At 43.4% G+C, this 21,986-nt stretch overlaps 2 protein-coding genes across 2 annotated transcripts in view; both read left to right on the plus strand.

The window, feature by feature from the left end:
- The window catches only part of atxn3 (ataxin 3), a 29,558-nt gene extending 28,163 nt beyond the window's left edge, over window positions 1–1,395 (plus strand). Inside the window, exon 11 of the mRNA XM_056236082.1 lies at window positions 773–1,395. Within this exon, the coding sequence (XP_056092057.1) occupies window positions 773–810 (38 nt within the window). The 3' untranslated portion in view covers window positions 811–1,395. The remainder of the gene's footprint in view (window positions 1–772) is intronic.
- A 3,154-nt stretch (window positions 1,396–4,549) lies between these two features.
- serpina10b (serpin peptidase inhibitor, clade A (alpha-1 antiproteinase, antitrypsin), member 10b) lies at window positions 4,550–20,218 on the plus strand. The gene is made up of 4 exons (XM_056236081.1): window positions 4,550–5,164; window positions 11,321–11,594; window positions 12,289–12,436; window positions 19,824–20,218. Exons 1-4 carry the CDS (start codon window positions 4,573–4,575, stop codon window positions 20,013–20,015), a joined length of 1,206 nt encoding a protein of 401 aa, XP_056092056.1. The 5' UTR covers window positions 4,550–4,572; the 3' UTR covers window positions 20,016–20,218.
- Window positions 20,219–21,986: the final 1,768 nt, after the last annotated feature.

The raw sequence follows: 21,986 nt of genomic DNA on the forward strand, positions 1-21,986 counted from the left end.
GCGCGACGGGAGGATGATGGCCGAGACGGGAGTCGGTTCGGCCCCATTCACCAGTAACAGCGGATTATCAGTGAATCCCAGTTGTCTCTGACGAAAGTTTATAAAACTATCCAGTGTAAAATGATCACTTACAGAGGAGGGTGTTGGCGGTGATCCTTCCTCAGCTCTCCATCAAGGTTGGCTCTTCACAAAATGAATCCACTTCTTGATGTAATCGTTTTTCGGAAATTTAAAAAAGGAAACCGATCTGTTTTGTACGTGATCCGGTGATCGCATTCAGGTAGTACGCATTTCCGTGACGATGGCATAGCTAGCTAGCAATCTGTATGCTGTGTTACTAATAATAGTACTGACAGTAACTCGCGATTGAGCGCCAAACTGAAGTGAATGTGTTCTATATTGTTAGGGGAGCGGCCAGCCTCAGTGGCCTCAGTGCGTCATCAAGTAGGGGCGTGTCCAGGAGCTCAGGGGCTCCAGTGCGTCATCGAGCCCTGTTTTAGCCCCGCCCAGAAAATCCGGAAAATAGCAATGGTGAAAAACTGTTTAACGGTCTAACTCCACAATTCAGTAATTCACAGTTCACAGTCTTTGTAATATGTTTTAGCAATACATTTCTAACATTTATAATGTGTTTAGAATTTTTTTTTGAAATTGCCTTTACAGGGACTTTAATGACATCATTTTCATGTTTGGGTGAACTAACCCTTTAAGCTTGGCCACAGGATCTACACTGCTCAGCACATGTTGTTGTTCTGCTGTGTGTCGTTATCAGGAGAAGAAAAGGACAGCGGGACCAAACCCAACCAGTGACCCTCCAGCAGAGAAGCTCTGACCGCCACGATCCACCCGACGGGAAGCACACTGCGCTCGGTCCTGCTGGGTCAATCAAGGGACATTCGTTTAGCTTCGCTTGGCCTCTGTGAGATGAACCAGGTCAAAGGGAAGCTTTCCCCCGGTACATTCCTCTTCCTCAGACTGCCGTCTCCGAGAGCGGGACGCCCACGGCACGAGGAACCTGTTAAAGTGGGACCATTCGGGCTTTATTGGGGCTCTTTCCTCTTTTCCTCTGTGAACTGTAGTGAATTACTGTCACAGGTGAGGCGTGTGACACGTGTCCGTATCTGTGATTCATCAGCGGCCCGTGGAGGTCGACTCTCACGAGCACAGTGTGTGTGTGTGTGTGTGTGAGGGCAGATGTTGAAGAGTGAGACAGTGATGAAATGACGTTCATCATCGTACAGATTCAGACCTTCTCTTGTTTTAGTCGTCCCTCAGCAGATCTTTCGGCTCCAAACTCGTTTCATATTCAGCAATAGTTTTTAAGTGATTGATTATTCTTGCACTTCTATATACACACTTTTTGTTTCTTAAATAAAATTATTTGTTTTCCCCCTCGAGTGGTTATTCTCTGTTCCTTCTCTCTGGATTATTAGCGTTCCTGAAGACGTCAGATGTTCCTCCGTCATTTAGTTTCGCTGATGACTAGCAGTCGCATGACTCTCTCTCTTTATGCACGCTTTAGTGTCATCCTCATCCTTCACTCGCGCGTCAAAATGACCCGAAGCCCTAAAATTATATATATATTTATTTATTTTTGTCCAGAAAACTTTCATTTCATTTTGATATTTTTTCTATTTTTAATGCAATTTTTGTGGATATATTTTTTATTTTCCTTTAAATTAAATCCTAAAAATGTATAAATCTATAAATCTTTCCTGTAGCTCAAACAATAGAGCTTTGGCGCTTGCAACGCCACGGTCATGGGTTCGATTCCCAGGGAAAGCAAGAACTGATAAGAATGTAAGTGTGTGCCTTGAAATGCAATGTAAGTCGCTTTGGTTAAAAGCGTCTGCCAAATGCATGAATGAATGAATGTAAATAATAGTTTAAGCACATTCTTTCCACTTAAATTCAAAATAACTCCCAATTTCATGCATAACCCTTTTAATTCAGCTCAAAATGTCTCACATTGTGTCTTTGCCGACCTCTTGTGAAAAAATAAATAAATATATATATCATGATATTTCATGACTCTATATATGGCCTTATATCTCTATATGGAGCAAATGAGCTGTTCCGCTGTTCCGTTTTAGCATTTTTAGTTTGAATTCTGAGCATTTTTAGGTTTTTCTGTGTGTACTGAAGCATTCCTCGCTTTCCATTCATTCCTAAGAGGGTCAATATGACCCGCGAGAGAAGGATTTGTTACTTTTTTAAATTTCAACCACAAAACTCCTTCAATCCATACAATTTTATTTGTGTATTCGTGGTTCACGTGCGACAAAAGTCCTCCGATGAACACTAAAATTCTAATTGATTAGAATGAATTAATTAACACTAATACTTTAAAAAAAAAAATGCATTTCAGGTCAAAATGGCCCGAGGGAAGGATGATGCAGTGATGTCAAAATTGTTCGCAGAGTGAAATTTGAAATGTTCCAACATTTAATCTTTTTTATTAAACAAAAAAAAATCAAACAACAGAAGAGATGTTCTCAGTGAAGCTAAACCAGTGAATTCAGGGACACGGGTCATTCCTACAGCTTGGAGGATTTCGGACTCAGCAGGTTTGTTGATTTATTTATTTTTAAATACAGTTATTTTTAGGCTTTCCAGAGGGAGAAAATGTCTGTCTACCAGTAAACACACTGGTCAAGCTCAGGTTAACCTAATAATCCTGAACAAATATTTCACATTTACTTTGACATTTGTCCACCATGTTACATGACATTCTTACAGTGTGTAATGGTGGAGGTGTTAAGCTAATGAACTCACGAGCATGTGTTCTGAAACACAGGGCCTGTCGAATACCCACACTTGCAGTCTTTACACTTGACCTCCTACATGACGTATTTGCCCAAGTGTTCAAGCGTGAAGACTGCAAGTGTGTGTAGAACACGTGATTACCTGATGGGACACACTTTAAAATGCAAGTGTTTACAGAGCTTTATTTTGATTTTTAATAATGATTTGTTTTTTTAAATCCTAAAATCAATTGTGAATGCAATACAATACTAAATGTCAGTTTCGTAGCTCCTATGTAATAAAACACAATTTAAAAACTGTGGTGCTTCTAATTAAATAATAATAAATAAATAAAAACAGTTTCAAATGTTGTACAAAATACACAAAGCCTTCTCATCTTTGCACCAATAAAATGTGCAACACTTGGTTTTACTACCAAATTGTATGTAATATCTAATTAATTTAACTTGCAGTGGAATATTTTCCTCGGACACGTGAGTTCCCGAACATGATGCATGATGGGATACGCTTAGCCTCCGAAGCTGTATTCGATAGGGCGTATGCTTGAGATTTTAAATGGCAATGTGCATGTAACCTTTATTTCAAAGTGAAGTTGAGAAAGCGTGATTGGGGGCATGGGAGTTTGCCTGTCAAGTGCTTAAAAAAGTTGTTTTAAATTATGCTTGGGTACTAATCATTATGAATTTGTATTAATTTGGGTACATCTATGCATGAAAGTTAGGAAAGTTGCATTTTATGCAAAATATATGCAGTATTCATTCATGGGGACATGATCCACCAAACCTACATATGATTTCTCATGACTGAAACTGATCTTATACTTGTTACACGGTTAACTTTGACTGATCGTCCTCCATCTTCACATCCGAGTTCACTTCGCTGCTTCACATGAACAAATGACGTAGATGCCCAAAATAAGCATTCTATCATCATTTACACACACTATGACTTTCTTTCTTCTGTGGAACATAAAAGAAGATATTTGAAGGATATTCAGTTGTTTTGTCCATATAATCAATGGGGTTCAGTGTTGTTTTGGACACCATTGAATCTCATTGGACGCCACTGACTCGTTGCATGAACTAGAAGTTTAGTGTTCCACAGATGAAAGAAAGTCATACAGGTTTGGAAAGACACGAGGGTGAGTAAATAATGACAGACAGTTCATTTGTGGGTGAGCAATCTCTTTAAGTTGTGATGACCTGAAAAATACGTAGATATGATGAGATTGTAGTGAGTTCCCTACAATCATTCTTAATGAAGTACTTACTCAAGCTGTCATCAAAACTCAGACTTAAGTCAGAAGAACCTGGCGATCGCCATCATTGATCTGTCTCGGATGGGTCTTTAGGCTGGAAAGTGTTTGACTGTTAATAGATAATCTCTAATGCACACTGAACTTTGTCTCTGCAAACAGTCAGAACACAACAGACAACACAAGATCTGCAGTCGGTCGTGAGTATAAATGTTATTTTACGTGTATAATTATAGTTCACATTTTCAGATGTTAGGGATGTTAGATGTTTTTTTATTGTTCAGGGTTTTGACACCATGTTTGATGCTTTTAGGACTTCCTTTAGTGCAGAATAGTTTTGCAAACTATATTTTATTCGCAAACTAAAAATATTTTGTTAACTATACGTTGTTGTAAACAAAACCATGCATAGCTACCAATACTAATGTTTCAGTGTGTATTGCAGTGGGTCTTCTTGTGTCTGCATTGATTTTTAAATCTCAGTTATAGTCTGCTGTTTTTTTTATTTATATATCTTCAGGTCACGGGATTTTTGACAATAGGGTTATAAAATGGAGTTAAAAGTGCTGTTCACCCTCATTTTTTCATCTGGGTTTTTGTGCGTTCTCAAAAGTCAAGAGCCCAAAACTCCTGATGTCACTGATCTGGCCTTCAAAAATGTTGACTTTGCCATGAACCTCTATCGCAAGATATCAAGTTATCATGATAAAAACGTCTTCTTCTCACCGCTAAGTGTGTCCACGTCTTTCGCCACGCTCTTACTGGCTGCCAAGGGCTCAACACGCAGTCAGATCTTGAAGGGACTGAATCTGGACTCTCTGGATGGAAGCGGAGACGCCTTGCTCGTCCCACGGCTCTTTGAGCAGCTGCAGAAGAACATCTCGCAGGACAGAAGACTGCAGATGGAGCAGGGCACGGCACTCTTCGTAGACGAGCGCTTTCCAGTCGAGAGCCTCTTCAGCGATCAGATCAAGACGTTCTTTGGTGCTGATGTTAACAATGTGGATTTCAGTAAAGCCGAGCTCAGCAAGAGCATCGTCAATGAGTATGTGAGCAGAAAGACCGGCAATAAAGTGAATGAAATGGTGACGAGTATCGAGCCCTTGACGAAGATGATGCTCCTCAACACCATTTTCTATCAGGGTGAGTTACTCTGCGCATGCACTGCAAAATATTAGTTCTTCCTCTGTATTTTTGCCTAGTTTTCCAGTACAAATATTCAGTGGCGGCTCGGCAAGGTAGGCACAGCTTACCCAGAACTTTGAGATGAAAATGGGAGAACGACGATTTAATGTTAAATTCCCAGTTATTCATTATATGTCACAGAATGTGTATTTCTTGTTTGTTATATCACCACTGTAAGTGTAACCACTGCGCGAGTCTAAGGAAATAGAGAAAGGTGCCTCCGTTTGTAAAAAAAAATAATTAGCCAATCAACATTGAGTATTTCAGCGATTAGGAGTGTTGAGAGAATGGCAGAGAAGGCTAGCTTCCCTATTTAAACCAATCATCGAGACGTAAATTACGTAATATTAGTTTGACCTGCTACCGCTGATGTAACTATGGAGAGTAGAGATATTGAATATTTGTTCGCAAACAAATTTGCTAAACTACCATTCAAACAACAGCTACGAATTAAAAATGAAGACTTCATGCCTAAGATGGATATAAACTAACGTTACAGCAATCAGCTTCACTAAACGGCTGAACGTGCTCTTGTAACACGGACATTCAAAAGGGCATAAGGATGTATTTTTGCTTCAAGTGATAGACTAGGACTAGGTGAGTGAACTTATATTTATATTGTCTTGATGTATGTCATTTAAAAAAAAAAAAAAAGTGACCAAAAAAGCCATTTAAAGCAGTTAAAAAATCTGACTGCTAAAATTTTGTGTGCCTCCTCTATTTTAAAACCCACCAGCCCCCACTGCAAATATTTAAACATTTGTAAATCAAGATATATTTACTGGAGATGCTAAATGAAAAAATATTAAGTTTTTGTTTCTGAAAAAGTTTTTGCTTAAAACAAGACCAAATATCTGTATTAGGTCTAAACCCATTTTTAATCTTAACTTAAAGGGAAACCATCTCTGGTTACTTTCATTACCTCAGTTTCCTGAGAGGAGGGAATGAGACATTGCAAACTACACTATAGGGTGTATCCCCTCCTTCCCTTAATACTGAAGCTTATCTTTACTGGCCAATGACATTTGAGCGTGCAAGCTAGGGGCGGAGCCATTCACTACATTGCTTGTTACTCATTGCCATTGCCTCAGAATCTTACTATTGAAAAGCAACATTTATAAGTCTCTGAGATTTGTACACAGCAGCATGTGCAATGTCTCGTTACCTCTTCTCAGGGAACTGAGGTTACGTTCCCTTTCGAGGAAGTCTCTCGACATTGCGAGCTACGCTTTTGGGAACAGCATAAAACCATGCTGTGTACAGAACTCAAACATAGCGAACAAAAGCACAATAAAAAAATCAAGCTTTAGCCCGTTGACTGCCTTACATACCAACTAGCGGACCTAGGAGAAACCATGACAGCCAACAGAATTACATGCCCTAGCCTACTGGAGCGGCGAGCAAACTCAAAGTGACAGACACAAGCAAGGGTCATAGAAAATCCAGTAGCAGCACCGCTGGAATTAAAATAAAAAATAATAAACAGAATTGCAAGCATTAACGCACGCAAGTATCGCAGCTGAGATAATAATACCTGCATGGTCAGTACTGGACCTTGTTAAAATTATGCATTTCGGAGTAAAAGGAGTGGTCAGATGCACAAACAACCAATAGAAAGTCAGCTGGCATCTCTTTGCACAGACAAAACGTGGTACACAAGAGGAAATATCAAGGTTGTAAAGTCTAGCAAAGGTGTTTCTAGAAGACCAACCTGCAGCCAGACAAGATGTCCTGAATCAGCATTCCTTTTGCCCGAGCCTACGAAGAAGCCATACTACTAGTAGAATGAGCGTGGACTCCAAAAGCACAACCTCCGAAATACACAACCAGCTGTTCTGACAGCCTGACTTGTTGAATCTGTCCACATAAACTCGTAAAGCGCGACCGGACGTAAAGAATGCAGCTTTCTGAGCAGTGAATGCCTGCAGTTCTCTAATTTGCACTCTGTATGACGTAGACAGCACTTTGGGCACATACTGTAACTACGTCTGGGTGTCAGCCTGATCATACCGTCATTCCTACCAAGATTTCAAACAAGCAGTGTTCGTAGACAATGCATGCAGGTCAACTACGCTTTTACCACACACCAAAGTGAGCGTGTCTTGAGAGAGAGAGCACATTTAACTGCACCGTATGCAGTTGTTTGAAAGGTGGCAAAATCCCAGACAAGAACCCAGTTAGGGAGAGAAGGATGCAACCGCCTCACTCCCCTTAGAAATCTTGACACTAACACATGCCTCCCTACTAAACAATGATCAATTTGCAAATGGAAAGCTAAAATGGCAGCCACATACACCTTAAAATAAATTACTTTTCCCCTTTAACCAGATTGGTTAAAATATTCCACATTTCTGGGCTCTGGTGCCATATTATGCATAACGCCGGAGATACCAGATCTGTTAACTCCAGAAACCACGGATGGTTGGGTCAGTTCGGTGCAACCAACAAAACTGTCTCCCGGTCTTCCCTGATCTTGTGCAGAACCAGTGGCGTGATCTTAATCGGGGAAAAGCATAGTTGCGGCCTTCGGCCAGCGACTCGATAGAGCATCCTCTTGCATTGGTTAGCATAAAGAACAGCGGGCAGTGTATGTTCTCCTCTGAGGCGAATAAATCCACCTCTGTCTCCCCGAATAGTATACAAATTAGCTGGATTGTCTGAGGATGCAGTGTCAACTCTCCCTGGACTACTCCACGACTGAACAGCATGTCTGCACCACAGTTCAGATGACCCGGGACATGGACTACTCATACCATCAGGAAGTATGATAAGAGTAAACGTCTTTCTAGCGTCTGCAATGAAAACTCCCTTGATAATTGATGTATGATACCAATGCCCTGTTGTCCCTTTGAACGAGAATATGGCAGTCCTTCGAGAATGGCCGTAAGTGCTGCAAAGCTAAAGATACTGCCTTCAGTTCTAGGCAGTTGGTGTGCCACTTCGTTGGTGTGACACATTCTTCTAAGTGTCGTAAACTGGACTGCCGTAGCAAAAATCTCCCCAGCCCATTAAAGACGTGTCTATCATCACAACTTTTCTTCTGGCCACTATGCCCATGGAAACCACTTGCTCGTACATGGTCCTTTCGAGCCAAGGGGATAATGTGCATATACAGCTGCGAACCACCATAACGTGCAGCTCGAGGGCCATGGCACACAGGTTTTTATCCAGAGCTAAAGTGGCACCATCAGTCCCAGTAACTTCTGAAAACTTTTTAGAGAAATTGATCTCCCCCTGCTTGAATATGGCGAGTGCTCTGACCATGGACTGCACACGCACCTGATACATTATACGCGAATCTAGGTTTAGCCCCAAGAACGCAATGTCCTGCAAAAGTTGAAGCACACTCTTCATTGCATTTATAGAAAGCTCCAGAGATTGTATGTGGCCCAGAAGCTGTTCTTGTGGCTTTCTATTCCGAGACTGAGCGGTGACAAGCCTGTCATCCAGATAATGAAAATAAGCGTCTTTTAAATCCACCGACACAAACCAGTCCCGGGATTGAATATGCCCGAGGATCTGCTTCACAGTAATAATTTTGAATGAGGGTTTTTGCAAGTGCGTGATTCGGCGTTCTCAGATCCAAAGTGGGGTGGACATCCATCCTTTTTGAGGACTAGAAAGTAGCGGCTTTATAGACTTATTTCCCTGTGCTCTAGTGGCACTACCTCTATTGCCTGTTTTGCCAGGAGAGACTGAATCTTTGCTCACAAAATAGGCGTGTCCCGATCTGGCAGCTCTGACTTCATCACACAGCTGAAGTCTGTGTGTAAACTGAAGAGTATAGCCATTCATAATTGTATTTGTAGCCCATTCTGACACCACCAGAGGCTTTCGATTGCTTCTGCACCTCCAAAAACTTATCAGAAAAAGACACACCTAAGAGGCCGTGGGGGCTTATGGGCACATCCAACAGCTGCGTTTCTCCCAGTCATGCATCTCTGTCAGCGCAAGCCATGAGTGACGGTGAAGAAGGACAAAACTGCTAATACTGCTTCCAATACTTTGGTCTTCTTAGTTGCCCTGAGCTTCCTAAAGGACTCAGGATCTGGACCTTGTTCATCCACTGCAGTGTGTGTGAATGGCCTGTAGTGCCTGGCTAGCTGCCATATGCACTTTTTCAGCAATATGGGTGGTGGTACGACAAGGCTTCGAGGAAAGTGGTGGCGTAGACTTCTATCCATGTGCGCTGGCAGAGGTGGGCTGCAACAGCCTCTTCGATGGGAAGCACTTTGTAATATTGTAAAAGAGTTTCCGTGGTTTGGGCTCGTCTGAATAGGGAGAGCGCCAAGACCACCGGGAAGAACGGAGCTGCTCTCTGGGGGTGCAACAATGCGGCGGCATAGCTGCAGAAACCACATGTCCAGTCTATTCTTCACCGGCTGCTCAAACAGAAGCCAATCAAGGCCCAGGTCCTTAACGGCCTCTGTGAGGATGTTCAACAGCTTCACTTCAAAGGACCAGTCCCTCGAGCCAGAGGCCGCAGAGACAACGTTGTCGTCGTCCTCAGTGGTGCAATAATGTGACCAGTTTGCAGGCCTCATCCAAGGGACGGAAACTGCTCTCAGAATAAGGCCCTATCTGACATATAAAGCCCTTTCTATAAACCCATATCTGGACAGCGTGGTGAGAGGTAAAGGTGGTGGGGCAGCCTGAGTGCTTTTCAGGACAGTGGAAATCCTGGTACGGAGGGTCCTGACTATAAGTTCTTCACAGAAAGGACACTCAGACCTATCCAGCGGGAGGAAACGGTATAAGAGTCATCCTCTTTAGGCGTTGTCAACGGCGAGGAGTAAGTAATGCAATGCTTTAATTTAATGCAATGCTTTGCTTCTCTGAAGGAGAAAGATTCAGAGGCAATGGCTATATAGAGTGCGAAGCTATATAGCAGATGGCTCAGAACCTAGCTATTGCACTCAAACAGCTTTAGCCAGTAAAGTTTACTGGCGCTGTGAAATTAGGCTTTAGTATTAAAGGGGTGGTTGATTATGATTTCACTTTTCTAACTTTAGTTAGTATGTAATGTTGCTGTTTGAGTATAAACAACATATGCAAAGTTTCAATGCTCACAGTTCAAAGCAAAGGGAGATATTTGCTTTTAAAGAAATCGTTTTTTAAGGACTACAACAAACGGCTGGTAAGGACTACACAAGATTCCTCCCAGGTTAGTGACATCAACAACCCTAAAATTTACATAAACCCCGCCCCTGGGAACACGCAGTCCATGTTAAGAAGATATGTTGTTATATGTTGTTATAGTCGAGCACATTTGTGAGTCTGCTCAAGCTGTCGCATCCGTCTTTTCACATGCAATACAGTACGTAACACAAATGCAATATCGTGTCACTCTGTAGGCATCTTACAACAGTCCCACATGAGCGATTTTATAGATTATCATGACAGAATATGCTAATCAATGACTTGAAGATAGTTAACTTCACATCAGTAACATAAATTCATCAACTAACCATTCAGAAACGTCCTGTTGCTTCTTCATGTTGTCACTTCTTCTTGAGTCTCTCCATCATCGTCCGACTCCAGTTTAAACATAAAAGGCAGAACAGTTTCTGACATTTTAGTGCTTGTCTGCGTGAGGTAATCGGAGCTGCTAACACACACACACACAGGAGCTCTTGTAGCTCCGCCCTCTGTGCCGGGAGCAGCAGCTCATTTGCATTTAAAGGGACACACATGAAACAACGCGTTTTTACTGACCCTCAAAAATGGACAACTTTAACATGCTGTACAAAATTATCTGTGGAGTATTTTGAGCTAAAACTTCACATACACACTCTGGGGACAACAGAGATGTATTTTACATATTGGAAAAAGTGGAATTGTACCACCCCTTTAAGCGAAGGAGAGGATACACCCAATAGAGTAGCTTGCAATGTCGAGAGACCGACTCAAAAGGGAACAAGATTATTTTTCCGACCCCAATTGCAGATATTTGTTCTTGGTTTAAGTAAAAACTGTCTTTACTCTTTCCCCACCAGCATTTTTTTAAAAGTTACCAGTCAGCACCAGCTTTTTTTTTAATGAAACTTCCCACATTCATGAAGCTTCGAAACCTTTACGAATCTTTTTCATATCATCTAAAACTCTTTGTTCAAGGTGAATGGGATCATCCGTTCAACCCCAACAGCACGGAAATGAGTCGCTTTTATGTCGACAAGTACAAGATTGTTCAAGTCCCCATGATGTTTCAGGAGGATAAATTCTCCACGGCTGAAGACAGTGAGCTGCGCGCTCGAGTGCTGCGTCTGCCGTACCGCGGTGGAGCGGCTCTGCTCATCGTCCTGCCCGATGCCACTGCTGACTACACCGTCATAGATGACGAGATCAACGCTGAGCGATTCTTCGGCTGGATCAAAAACATGAGGCGAATGTGAGCGGCAGAATTGTGGGACGTTCACACAGAATGTGTTTTTGAATGTATATGTAAATGCGCTTGACAGACGTGTTTGATCGCTGTGCTCAAGTGTTTTGAGCATCTCGCGCATGACAAGGCATTCCAAAAATCTGCTGAAAGAAGTTTAACTTTTTTTTTAAACGCATTGAATTCTGTTTTTCATTATTTTGAACCACAGAAATGCGTTCTGCGAATGACCCCTTTTACAGCTTTGCTTTTTACTTTGCACACTATTAGTGTGTGCGTAACCATTTATGAGGCTTAATAACCATAAAAAAGGATTTCTTAAAATGATAGATAGATAGATAGATAGATAGATAGATAGATAGATAGATAGATAGACATTTTAATGACTCACAAGTTCGATTAAACCATCAACATTTGAGGAAAATATATGCTTAAAATACTTGAATTTAGTGAATGAAAGTCATGAAAAAAGATCTTCTCAAAGACTCAAAGCATTGTAAGACAATAGTGCAGGAGTCATACACTCAGCAACTGATAAACATGATCTCTATCAACTGCTGTTGTGTGAAAAGGACAGACATGAGAGAAAATGAATTCTCAAATTTGGTGGAAATATTTATTTAACCTCTATTTTAACCATCATGATTGACTTTTATACATGTTGTACTGTTTTTCTCTCTGTCTCTCTCTCTCTCTCGTTCAGGAGAATGGAGGTTCATCTGCCCAAGTTCAAGATGGAGCAGTCTTACAACATGCATGAAATTCTGCCACATCTGGGCATCGACAGTGTTTTCCTCGATTCAGCCAACCTGACGGGTTTAAGCAAAGAGGGGCATCTGAAAATCTCACAGGTTACTGTAGCCTCCCACATACTGACATTAACTGTGTTTTTATGTGAATCTTGGGTTATCGCATAAAATATCACATGCTAGATAGAAACGCCAAGATGTGCATAAATTAAAAAATGTGCATAAAAACATTTGCGGTTCAATTGAGGCGGGTCATTTTTTCTTCATCAAGAAGACACTCAAGACACACACACATTTACTGAATAAATCCCTCAAAATTCATGTCACTTTTCCTCAGCAGAGGCTGTGATTGGATAACTGGAGTAACCAGTGGACCAATGGCATTGCAGCGTCTCAAATGTTGGTGTGGTGTTTCTGAAACGCCGGAGTCAAAGTCTGTGATCAGAATGATTTGGTTTAATTCCCTCCAGAAGTGTCTCACACGATTGTGTTCCCAAACACCAGCATCCGAATGCAAGAGAACATGACAGCGTTTATTGTGTTTCGCCTGACGCTCTGAGACAAACTGATTTATGATGGAGAAAAAAAAAGCCTGATTGCAGAAACTTACAGTTCCCTTTCGTTCAGTCACTGCGAGTTACGTCAGGTCATGAGGTTCTGGAAGTCACCATTGTCTGCTCGCCGCCGAAAGGTGTCCTCCTGCCCGGCCCTAGCAGCAGCCTTCACCCGCGCCGCGCCGTGGAGGTGGCCGCAGGAAGGCGCCCCAGTCCGCTTCAGCCCGGTAGCCTGCCAAACGCCAGGCGAAACGGCGCTCCTGATGCGGACTGCTCAGAGAGAGGGCTGCAGTTCTTTCCAGGAGATGGTAGCAGGGCTACAGAGAATCTTTTGTTCTCCCTACCCCAGTGCTGGACTTATGGCCGGCAGCACCCTAAAGTGGTTAAAGAAAGAACTGACACCCCCATCTCTGTGCTCCCAGAGGCCGCGGATGGCAGTGTGTGATGCTCCGCTTCGCGACTCTCACCCCCCTCTGTCGCCAAACCCCTGTCAGAGCAGGCCCCCGCGGAAACGCTCGTCCTTCCCTAGCCTGCTCTGTCAGGACGCGGCATATGACCTTGCCCCCACACCGGGATGCTCCACCTCCCACGTCTGGGCCGGTCATTCCGCTTCGCTGCCCCATCGAGGGTACATCTGTGGTTCACATGACCCCGCTGGTGCAGTTCTTGGGAGCCTGGTTAGAGATTCCCAACCTGTCCCGCTGGCTCGTGAGAACCATCAGGCTTGGCTATGCGATTCAGTTCGCACAGTCTCCTCCCCACTTCCGGGGAGTCCGCAATACCATGATAGCTGGCAGAGCCCCTGTCATGCATGCGGAGGTTACCACCCTACTACCGAAAGGTGCGATCGAGACCATCCCCCCAGCCGAAATGAAGTCCGGCTTCTACAGCCCCTACTTGTACCCAAGAAAACCGGTGGGTTACGGCCAATCCTGGACCTGTGAATCTTGAACCGAACCCTTCACAGGCTTTCATTCAGGATGTTGACAGCTGAGCGCATTTTCGAATGCGTTCGTCTATTGAATTAGTTTGTAGCGATCGACCTGAAGGACGCAAACTTTCATGTCTCCATTCTTCCTCGACACAGACCGTTTCCACAGTTTACTTCCGAGGGGCAGGCATACCAGTACACGGTTCTCCCATTCAGGTTAGCCCTGTCCCCTTGCATCTTCACGAAAGTCGTAGAGGCAGCCCTTGTGCCACTCCCGCAACACTGAGTTCACATCCTGAACTATCTCGACGACTAGCTGATTCTAGCTCACTCTAAATACAGGTTTGCCAACACAGGGACAATGCACCTCGTCCGTTTGGGCTTACGAGCGAGCGCGCACAGTCACTGTTGACTTGCCTGAGACAAATCGAGGGCAAGAGTGCGGTTCCACTGAAGTTATTTCAGAGGCTCCTGGGGCATATGGCGTCCACAGCAGCTGCCACGCCCCTCGGACTGCTTCATTTTTTTTATTATTATTTTTTTATTTAACCCTTATTTAACCAGGGAAATCCTTTGAGGACAAGTCTCTTTTACGAAGGAGCCCTGGCCAAGAAGGCCGCAATAAAAGTTCCACATAAAATACAAAATATATTTAAATACAATAAACTTACAAGACATAATACATTAACAATACAATGAATCAGCCACACTTAAAAAAAAAGAAAAAAAAAAAAGAAATACAATGGCCTTACAACAGTTAAAAATACAATGTAACAAATTACAATACAATAGACTCATCCTAATTTGGGAAGCAGGGACAGGTGCCCATTGTGCCTGCTTCCCGATACTTTACTAGCCTCTTAAAGTGACCAAAGGAGACCAAGTTATCAAGTTTTAAGTCATTCTGTAACAGGTTCCACGCTGATGGGGCAGAAATTCTAAATGCTTGGTTCCCTAACTCTGTTCGAACCCTAGGCACAATCATGTGGAGATTATCATTAGACCGCAGAGAGTGAATGCTGGCCTTGAAGGACATAAGCCTTCATAAATAAGGTGGTAATGTCCCAATAATGGATTTGTATATAAACAATCGCCACCGTCTAAGCCTGCGCTGAGCAAGGGAGGGCCACTGGACCAGATCATACAGAGTGCAACAATGTGTAAAGGGTTTGCACCCTGTAATGAATCTCAGTGCGCCATGATAAACTGAATCCAGTTGGTGCAAATATTTATTCGGGGCGCACATATATAAAAAATCCCCATAATCCATAAGAGACATTTGAGACCACTTCAGCACTGGCTTCGCGATCAAATCCCGAGATGGGCACGTTGTTGTATCAACAGATGCCTCCTGGGGTGCCACATGCAATGGACATCCTGCCGCGAGCTCCTGGACAGGACCCCAGCGCCTTTGGCATGTCAATTGCCTCGAGTTGCTGGTAGTAAGTCAAATTTATTTGTATAGCACCTTTCACAGACAAGAAAGGGTCACAAAGTGCTGCACAGTAATACAAATAAACAGTAAAATAAAACAACAACTGTACAAGTGCAAACCTAGTACAACTCCACAACTGTACTACCATCAATTTCCACAAAAATTCAATAACAAACAAAACATATTGTTGTTTTGTCCAAAAAGATGAGTCTTTAAATGTTTTTTAAAAGATTCCACAGAACTCATAGTTACCAGAGCTAAAGGGAGCGAGTTCCAGAGCTTAGGAGCCACAACACAAAAACCATGGTCACCTCTTGTCCTAAGGCATGTTCTGGGAACAGTTAAAAGATCTTGGCCTGAAGACCTCAGAGACCGACTTGGACATGCATATGTAATAGATCCTGGACGTAAGAGGGTGCTTGACCATGCAAGGCTCTGAAAGTAATAACCACAATTTTAAAATGTACTCTAAAACCAACAGGAAGCCAATGAAGGGCCTTCAGCACAGGAGTAATGTGTGTGCTCCTGCTTGTCCTAGTCAAAAGCCTAGCAGCTGCATTTTGTACACCTTGCAGTCGATCTATAGAGGATTTATTCAAACAAGTGTACAGCACATTGCAATAGTCCAATCGTGAAGAAATAAAAGCATGAACAAGCATCTCCATCTCTTTTTTTGAAACCATAGATCTAATCTTTGCAATATTCCTGAGATGGAAAAAACAGGTGCGGACCACAGACTTAACATGACTGTTAAAACACATTGATCTGTCAAAAATAACACCCAGATTTCTTGTCACTGCGGTCAGAGGATGATAGCCCCCCAAGGGCCTGCCTAATCTTAGGGGTAATGTTGTCTGGGGCAAAAATCATCACCTCTGTTTTATCCGTATTAAGTTGCAGAAATTCTCAGCCATCCATTTATTAATGGAGACTAAACAGTTCAGCAAAGGGACAGTTTGTCTAGTCTATCTGGACTAAATTAAATGAGTAACTGGATGTCATCTGCATAACAGTGATAAAATACTGTTTTAAAACTACTTATAATCATTCCAAGGGGACGCATATACAGACTGAACAGCAGGGGGCCAAGCACATAACCATGCGGCAAACCACAGGACAGAGCAGCAGAATCTGACATGAAAGATCCTGTGGACACCGAAAAACTCCTGTCAGAAAGATAGGAAGTAAACCAATCCAGAGCAGATCCAGAAATGCCCACTAGAGACTTAAGTCTATCAATCAGAGTGCAGTGATCAACAGTATCAAATGCTACACTGAGATCTAACAAGACCAGCACAGAACATTCTCCTGCATCAGCAGCCATCAAAATGCCATTGAAACCCCGAGGAGGGCAGTCTAAGTTGAATGGTTTTTTCGAAAGCCAGACTGGAAATGATCACAGATACTATGAGCCTCCAACACATAATTTAACTGTATTGCCACAACCTTTTCTAGGATTTTAGAAATAAAAGGCAATTTTGAAATAGGCCTATAGTTGTTAAAAGATGCTGCATCGAGATTACTCTTTTTCAAAAGAGGCTGAACAACAGCATGTTTAAAACACCTAGGGACCTGGCCCAGCCTAAGAGATCAAACCAAACACGGACCAATAGATAATGGATTTCATGAACAAAGATATAGGCAAAATATCAACAGAGCTTTGGGAAGGCTTCATTGCACCCACTAACCAAATAATGTCCTCCCGGGAAATGGGGCAAAAGGAGTCCAGTATTGAGGGTCTTTGTTGAGTAACTGTAAGGTGGTTTACTGATAGTGCAATGCCTGCCCTAACAGCTGTAACCTTGTCCACAAAGTAAGACAAAAAATGATTGCAATCATCTTTAGAACACAGGGACAGAAGATGTAGCAGGAGAAACAATGTTGTTAATAGTCTCAAACAAAGTTTTAGGATTCATTTTGCTGGCAGATATCGGTTTTGAAAAGTAAGAGACTCTTGCATCCTTGATCATCTCGTTAAGATCAATCAAGATCTCTTTAAGATGCAGGCGATGGACTTGGAGCTGAGTCGCTTTCCATAAACGCTCCGTCTTCCGACAGACACGTCTAAAGCTGCGGATGGGTAATTATGTTGAGTAAAGTTAAAAGATTCCGTGATGCTTAAAAATTCAGAAGCAATGTTGTAGGCATCGTCGTCCCTTGAATATTGAAATCACCAACAATAATCACTCTGTTCAGTTTAATAGTGGATGATAAAAAGTCAGTAAATTCACTCAGAAAAGGCCTGGTTGGCCCAGGTGGTGGGTAAAGCAAAAAACAATAGAATGAATTTGAACGACCAACTTTAGTCATCTGTAGTTCAAATGAAGAGTACATACCTGCGCTCATCAACTGGCAAATAAAATGCTTCTTAAAAACCACAGCAAGTCCTCCACCACGGCCCACGGGTCTTGGCGTGCTGATAAATGAGCAACCCACAGGACAGCGCTTAATCAGATGACAGTAATCCATACTCCGTTGCCATGTCTCCGTCAGCAACATAAAATCCATATTTTTAGAAGTAAATAAGTCACTGAGCAAAAATGACTTGTTAGAAATTGAACAGGCCTTTAACAAAGCCATCTTGAGCGGTGCAGAAACGATACTCGAAGCAGAGGGAGAGGCTCGCGGCAGCAACTTCAGGTGCATGGCACACACACACCGCCCAATGGTAGGGTTTCTCTAAGGCAGAGGGACATGAGTCCTAGGGACATCAGGGAAAACAAAACCAAGACAAGGCGATCGTGAGCCACCGTCAGAAAGTCCCATCTTCAGGAGCTTCTTAAGATGCACCTGCCTCTCCTCCGCTTCTTTGCGTGTCGCATTAGGCCTTCTCCATTCCGCATACAGGCAACATAGAAATGGGGCTGAAAATGCACTACCCTAACACCTCAGGTGGTGGCTACCTTCACCTCAGCTAGGGCCTTGTCCACAAGACACGCCTATGCTCTGAAGTGGAACCTCTTCGTCACCTGGTGTTCTACTCGCAGAGAAGACCCCAGCAAATGCCCGATCGGAAGGGTTGGAACGAAGGCTGTCTCCTTCCACCATGAAGGACAGCACGACCTGGTCGTCAGGTTCCTGAGGGGGGCGAGGAGACTAAATCCTCCTCGCTCTCCTCTCATACCCTCTTGGGACCTCGCAGTGGTCTTATCCGCCCTCCAGAGTGCTCCCTTTGACCCTTTGCAATCAGTGGAGCTCCTATCTATGAAGACAGTGCTACTGGTCACTTTGGCCTCTATCAAGAGGGTAGGGGACCTGCACGCATTTTCAGTTGATGAAGCTTGCCTGGAATTCGGGCCTGCTAACTTTCACGTGATCCTTAGACCCCGGCCTGGATACGTGCCCAAGGTTTCCACCACTCCTTTCAGGGATCAGGTGGTGAACCTGCAAGCACTGCCCTCGGAGAAGGCAGACCCAGCCTTGGCACTGCTCTGTTCAGTACGTGCCCTCCGTGCTTACGTAGACAGAACGCCGTGTTTCAGGACCTTAGAACAGCTCTTTGTCTGTTATGGTGGGAAGCTGAAGGGAAAGGCTCTCTCCAAGCAAAGGTTGTCTGACTGGATAGTGGACGCCATTGTCTTGGCTTACCAGACGCAGGGTCGACCATGCCCCCTAGCTATGAAGGCACACTCCACCCGGAGTGTTGCTTCCTCCTGGGCTCTATGGCATGGCGCCTCGCTAACAGACATCTGCAGAGCTGCAGGCTGTGCGACACCCAACACATTCGCGAGATTCTATAATCTCTGGGTGGAGCCTGTGTCCTCTCATGTACTCGCTTCCACTAGCCAGTAAGTAGGACCTGCTCGGTGTCATCGCTTGCAGCACCATTCCACTCCACGGACTGGATACGTGCGGTTTTTCACTCAAATGAGTTCTTCTTAAACTCCAAGTTCCTCCTGCACTGTTGATGCCATCACCGGAGTGCATGCCCAGTCGGTCAGCCCTTGTGATTGGCTAGGTGCCTCCGTGTGCATGGTTCCCCCGTTGGGCAACCCCCACATGTTCTCCATATGCATCCCGCACTCGGGTCATATGTGTATTCCAAGTCCTCCTTACGGGTAGGCGCTGTGTTCATATTCCTCCTGGGATATGCCACCCAGTGTACCTTGGTATTCCTGCGTTAAGCCTTTCGTCCTTGCTAGTCTCACAACAGGGAGCTCAGTCTTGCGCAGGGCACTGGAAGATAGCCGCTGTGGCGTGATTATATCGGGACCCCCATTTTTTCAGTCACTGATATAACTCGGAGTGACTGAACGAAAGGTAACGTCTTGGTTACGTATGTAACCCTCATTCCCTGAGGAGGGAACGGAGACATTACGTCCTACTGCCAGAACCGCTGTACCGCTGGAATGGCCTTAATATTTAATTAGATAATGCCTCATTTGCATTTTTAACATACAATTTAAAAAAACTTGTAATATAAAAAATGTTTTGCAATTATGAATGAAAACAATCAACTGGTGAAGTATTTTTTTTACCCTATTCACCTGGGGTGTCTCGCCTTAAATTCACAACATTGGATGTAAACGTAGCCATCAGTGCTTTATTACGTGTGTTTGTGTTGTACAGGTGCTGCATAAAGCCGTCATCGAGGTGGATGAGAAAGGGACCAGCGCAGCCTCCGCCACATCAGTGGGAATCACGGCTTATTCTCTGCCAGCCACTTTCATCATCAACAGGCCCTTCTTCTTCTTTCTGTACCATGAAGCCACTTCTAGCCTGTTGTTCATGGGGAGAGTGATCGACCCCACACAGAACTGAGAACACAAACACTGGACGCCACTAAACACAAACATGCTTTCAACAAACGCAGACAAAGGGTCAATCACACACTGATGACATAAACATTATCAAATTAAAATCGCACAATTAGTGCACTCGTCTATAATCGTGTCTGGATGAACAGTATGTGGATGAACGCAGTGAACATATTCTGAGAAATAAAGTGAGGAAATTGTGTTTTACCCTCTCTACTTTCTTTCCACTGACGGCGAGGGCTTCGTGTCCAGTGTAGACAGAAAAGATGAGGAAATATGATGAGGTATACATCTCGCCCTTGGATGCACCAGTATAACGGTGGGTAATGGAGAGAGAACACCTGTGCCTCAAAATATGAGCTTCTGACAGCATGAAGCCGGACAAGTGAAAGGGGTGGTTGATTATGATTTCACTTTTTTTAACTTTAGTTAGTGTGTAATGTTGCTGTTTGAGCATAAACAACATCTGCAAAGTTACAACGCTCACAGTTCAAAGCAAAGGGAGATATTTGCTTTTACAGAAATCTCTATATAAGGACTACAAAAAAACGGCTGGTAGGGACTACAATGAGCTAAATTTACATAAACCCCGCCCCCGGGAACGCATTTATATATTATCATGACAGAATATGCTAATCAAAGACTTGAAGATAGTTAACTCCACATTAGTACATAAATTAATCAACTAACCATTCTGAAACGTCCTGTTGCTTCTTCATGTTGTCACTTCTTGAGTCTCTCCATCATCGTCTGACTCCAGTTTGAACATAAATGGCTAAAAGTGTTTAAAATTGTCAGTGCGTGTGTGTGAGGTAATCGGAGCTGCTAACACACACACACACACACACACTCTAGCTCCGCCCTCTGTGCCGGGAGCCGCAGCTCATTTGCATTTAAAGGGACACACAGAAAAACTATGCTTTTTTGCTCACCCTCAAAAAGTGACAATTTTAACTTGCTATAAAAATATCTGTGGGGTATTTTGAGCTAAAACTTCACATACACACTCTGGGGACATCAGAGGTTTATTTTACATCTTGGGAAAAGGGCATTATAGGACCCCTTTAAAGGGATACTCCACCGTTTTTTCATATTAAACTATGTTATTCCCTTAACATTTAATCCCACCGGTCACAATAGTGACCGTGAAAAAATGTTTAATTTCTAAGGCTATAAAAATGTTACTGAATGATCTATCAATGCATTTCCAGCAGATATTGAAATAATAAAAGGTCTCAATGAAATATGTCGCATGTTTACTGTAAATTGTCACATGACCAGAGCTGTTTATTTCCTGTTTGTGCCAAGAGAAGAGGATGGCAGCAAGAAAGCTCCCAAAGAAAAGATTAGTAAAGTAGGTTGACATAAAGATAGGACATAGATTTTTGGTACACATCATGTTTAAGGTGTCTAGTATTGATATATGCATTTGCAATTACTCAACTTTGTTTAATGTGGTCATAGACCTCACAAACATGTCATCAACAACAATAGTGACCGGTGGGATAACCCATTGTATCTACATGCTAATACACATAGGCTAACTGTTCTACCTTACTTTCTGCTGCTACCTAACTTTCTACCTAATTTTACACACACACACACACACACATAATGACTAGCTAGCTAACTAATTCTACCTAATTTTCCACACACACACACACACACGCAATTACAGGTAGACACGCACACCACACACTCCACACACACACCACAGACCCCACAGACACCACGCACCACACACAAACCAGACACCCCACACACACACACCGCACAGCCCACACGCACGCACACCACAAACCCCACGCACACCACACCACAGACCCCACACGCCCCACACACAAACCACACATCCCACACACACACACACCAGACACCCCACACACACACACCGCACACCCCACACCGCAGACCCCACACACACGCACACCACACACCACAGAACCCACGCACCACACACACCACACCCCCCACA

Source organism: Rhinichthys klamathensis, unplaced genomic scaffold (genome assembly GCF_029890125.1).
Source record: "Rhinichthys klamathensis goyatoka isolate OS25496 unplaced genomic scaffold, OSU_Roscu_1.1 h1tg000437l_1, whole genome shotgun sequence".
In the NCBI taxonomy this organism is placed as follows: domain Eukaryota; kingdom Metazoa; phylum Chordata; class Actinopteri; order Cypriniformes; family Leuciscidae; genus Rhinichthys; species Rhinichthys klamathensis.

Excerpts from the sequence above, each read along its gene's own strand:
- serpina10b (XM_056236081.1), top strand. The coding sequence starts at position 4,573 with ATGGAGTTAAAAGTGCTGTTCACCCTCATTTTTTCATCTGGGTTTTTG. Across the intron at positions 5,165-11,320 it reads CAACACCATTTTCTATCAGG|GTGAATGGGATCATCCGTTC; the intron begins GTGAGTTACTCT and ends TCTTTGTTCAAG. Across the intron at positions 11,595-12,288 it reads ATCAAAAACATGAGGCGAAT|GAGAATGGAGGTTCATCTGC; the intron begins GTGAGCGGCAGA and ends TCTCTCGTTCAG.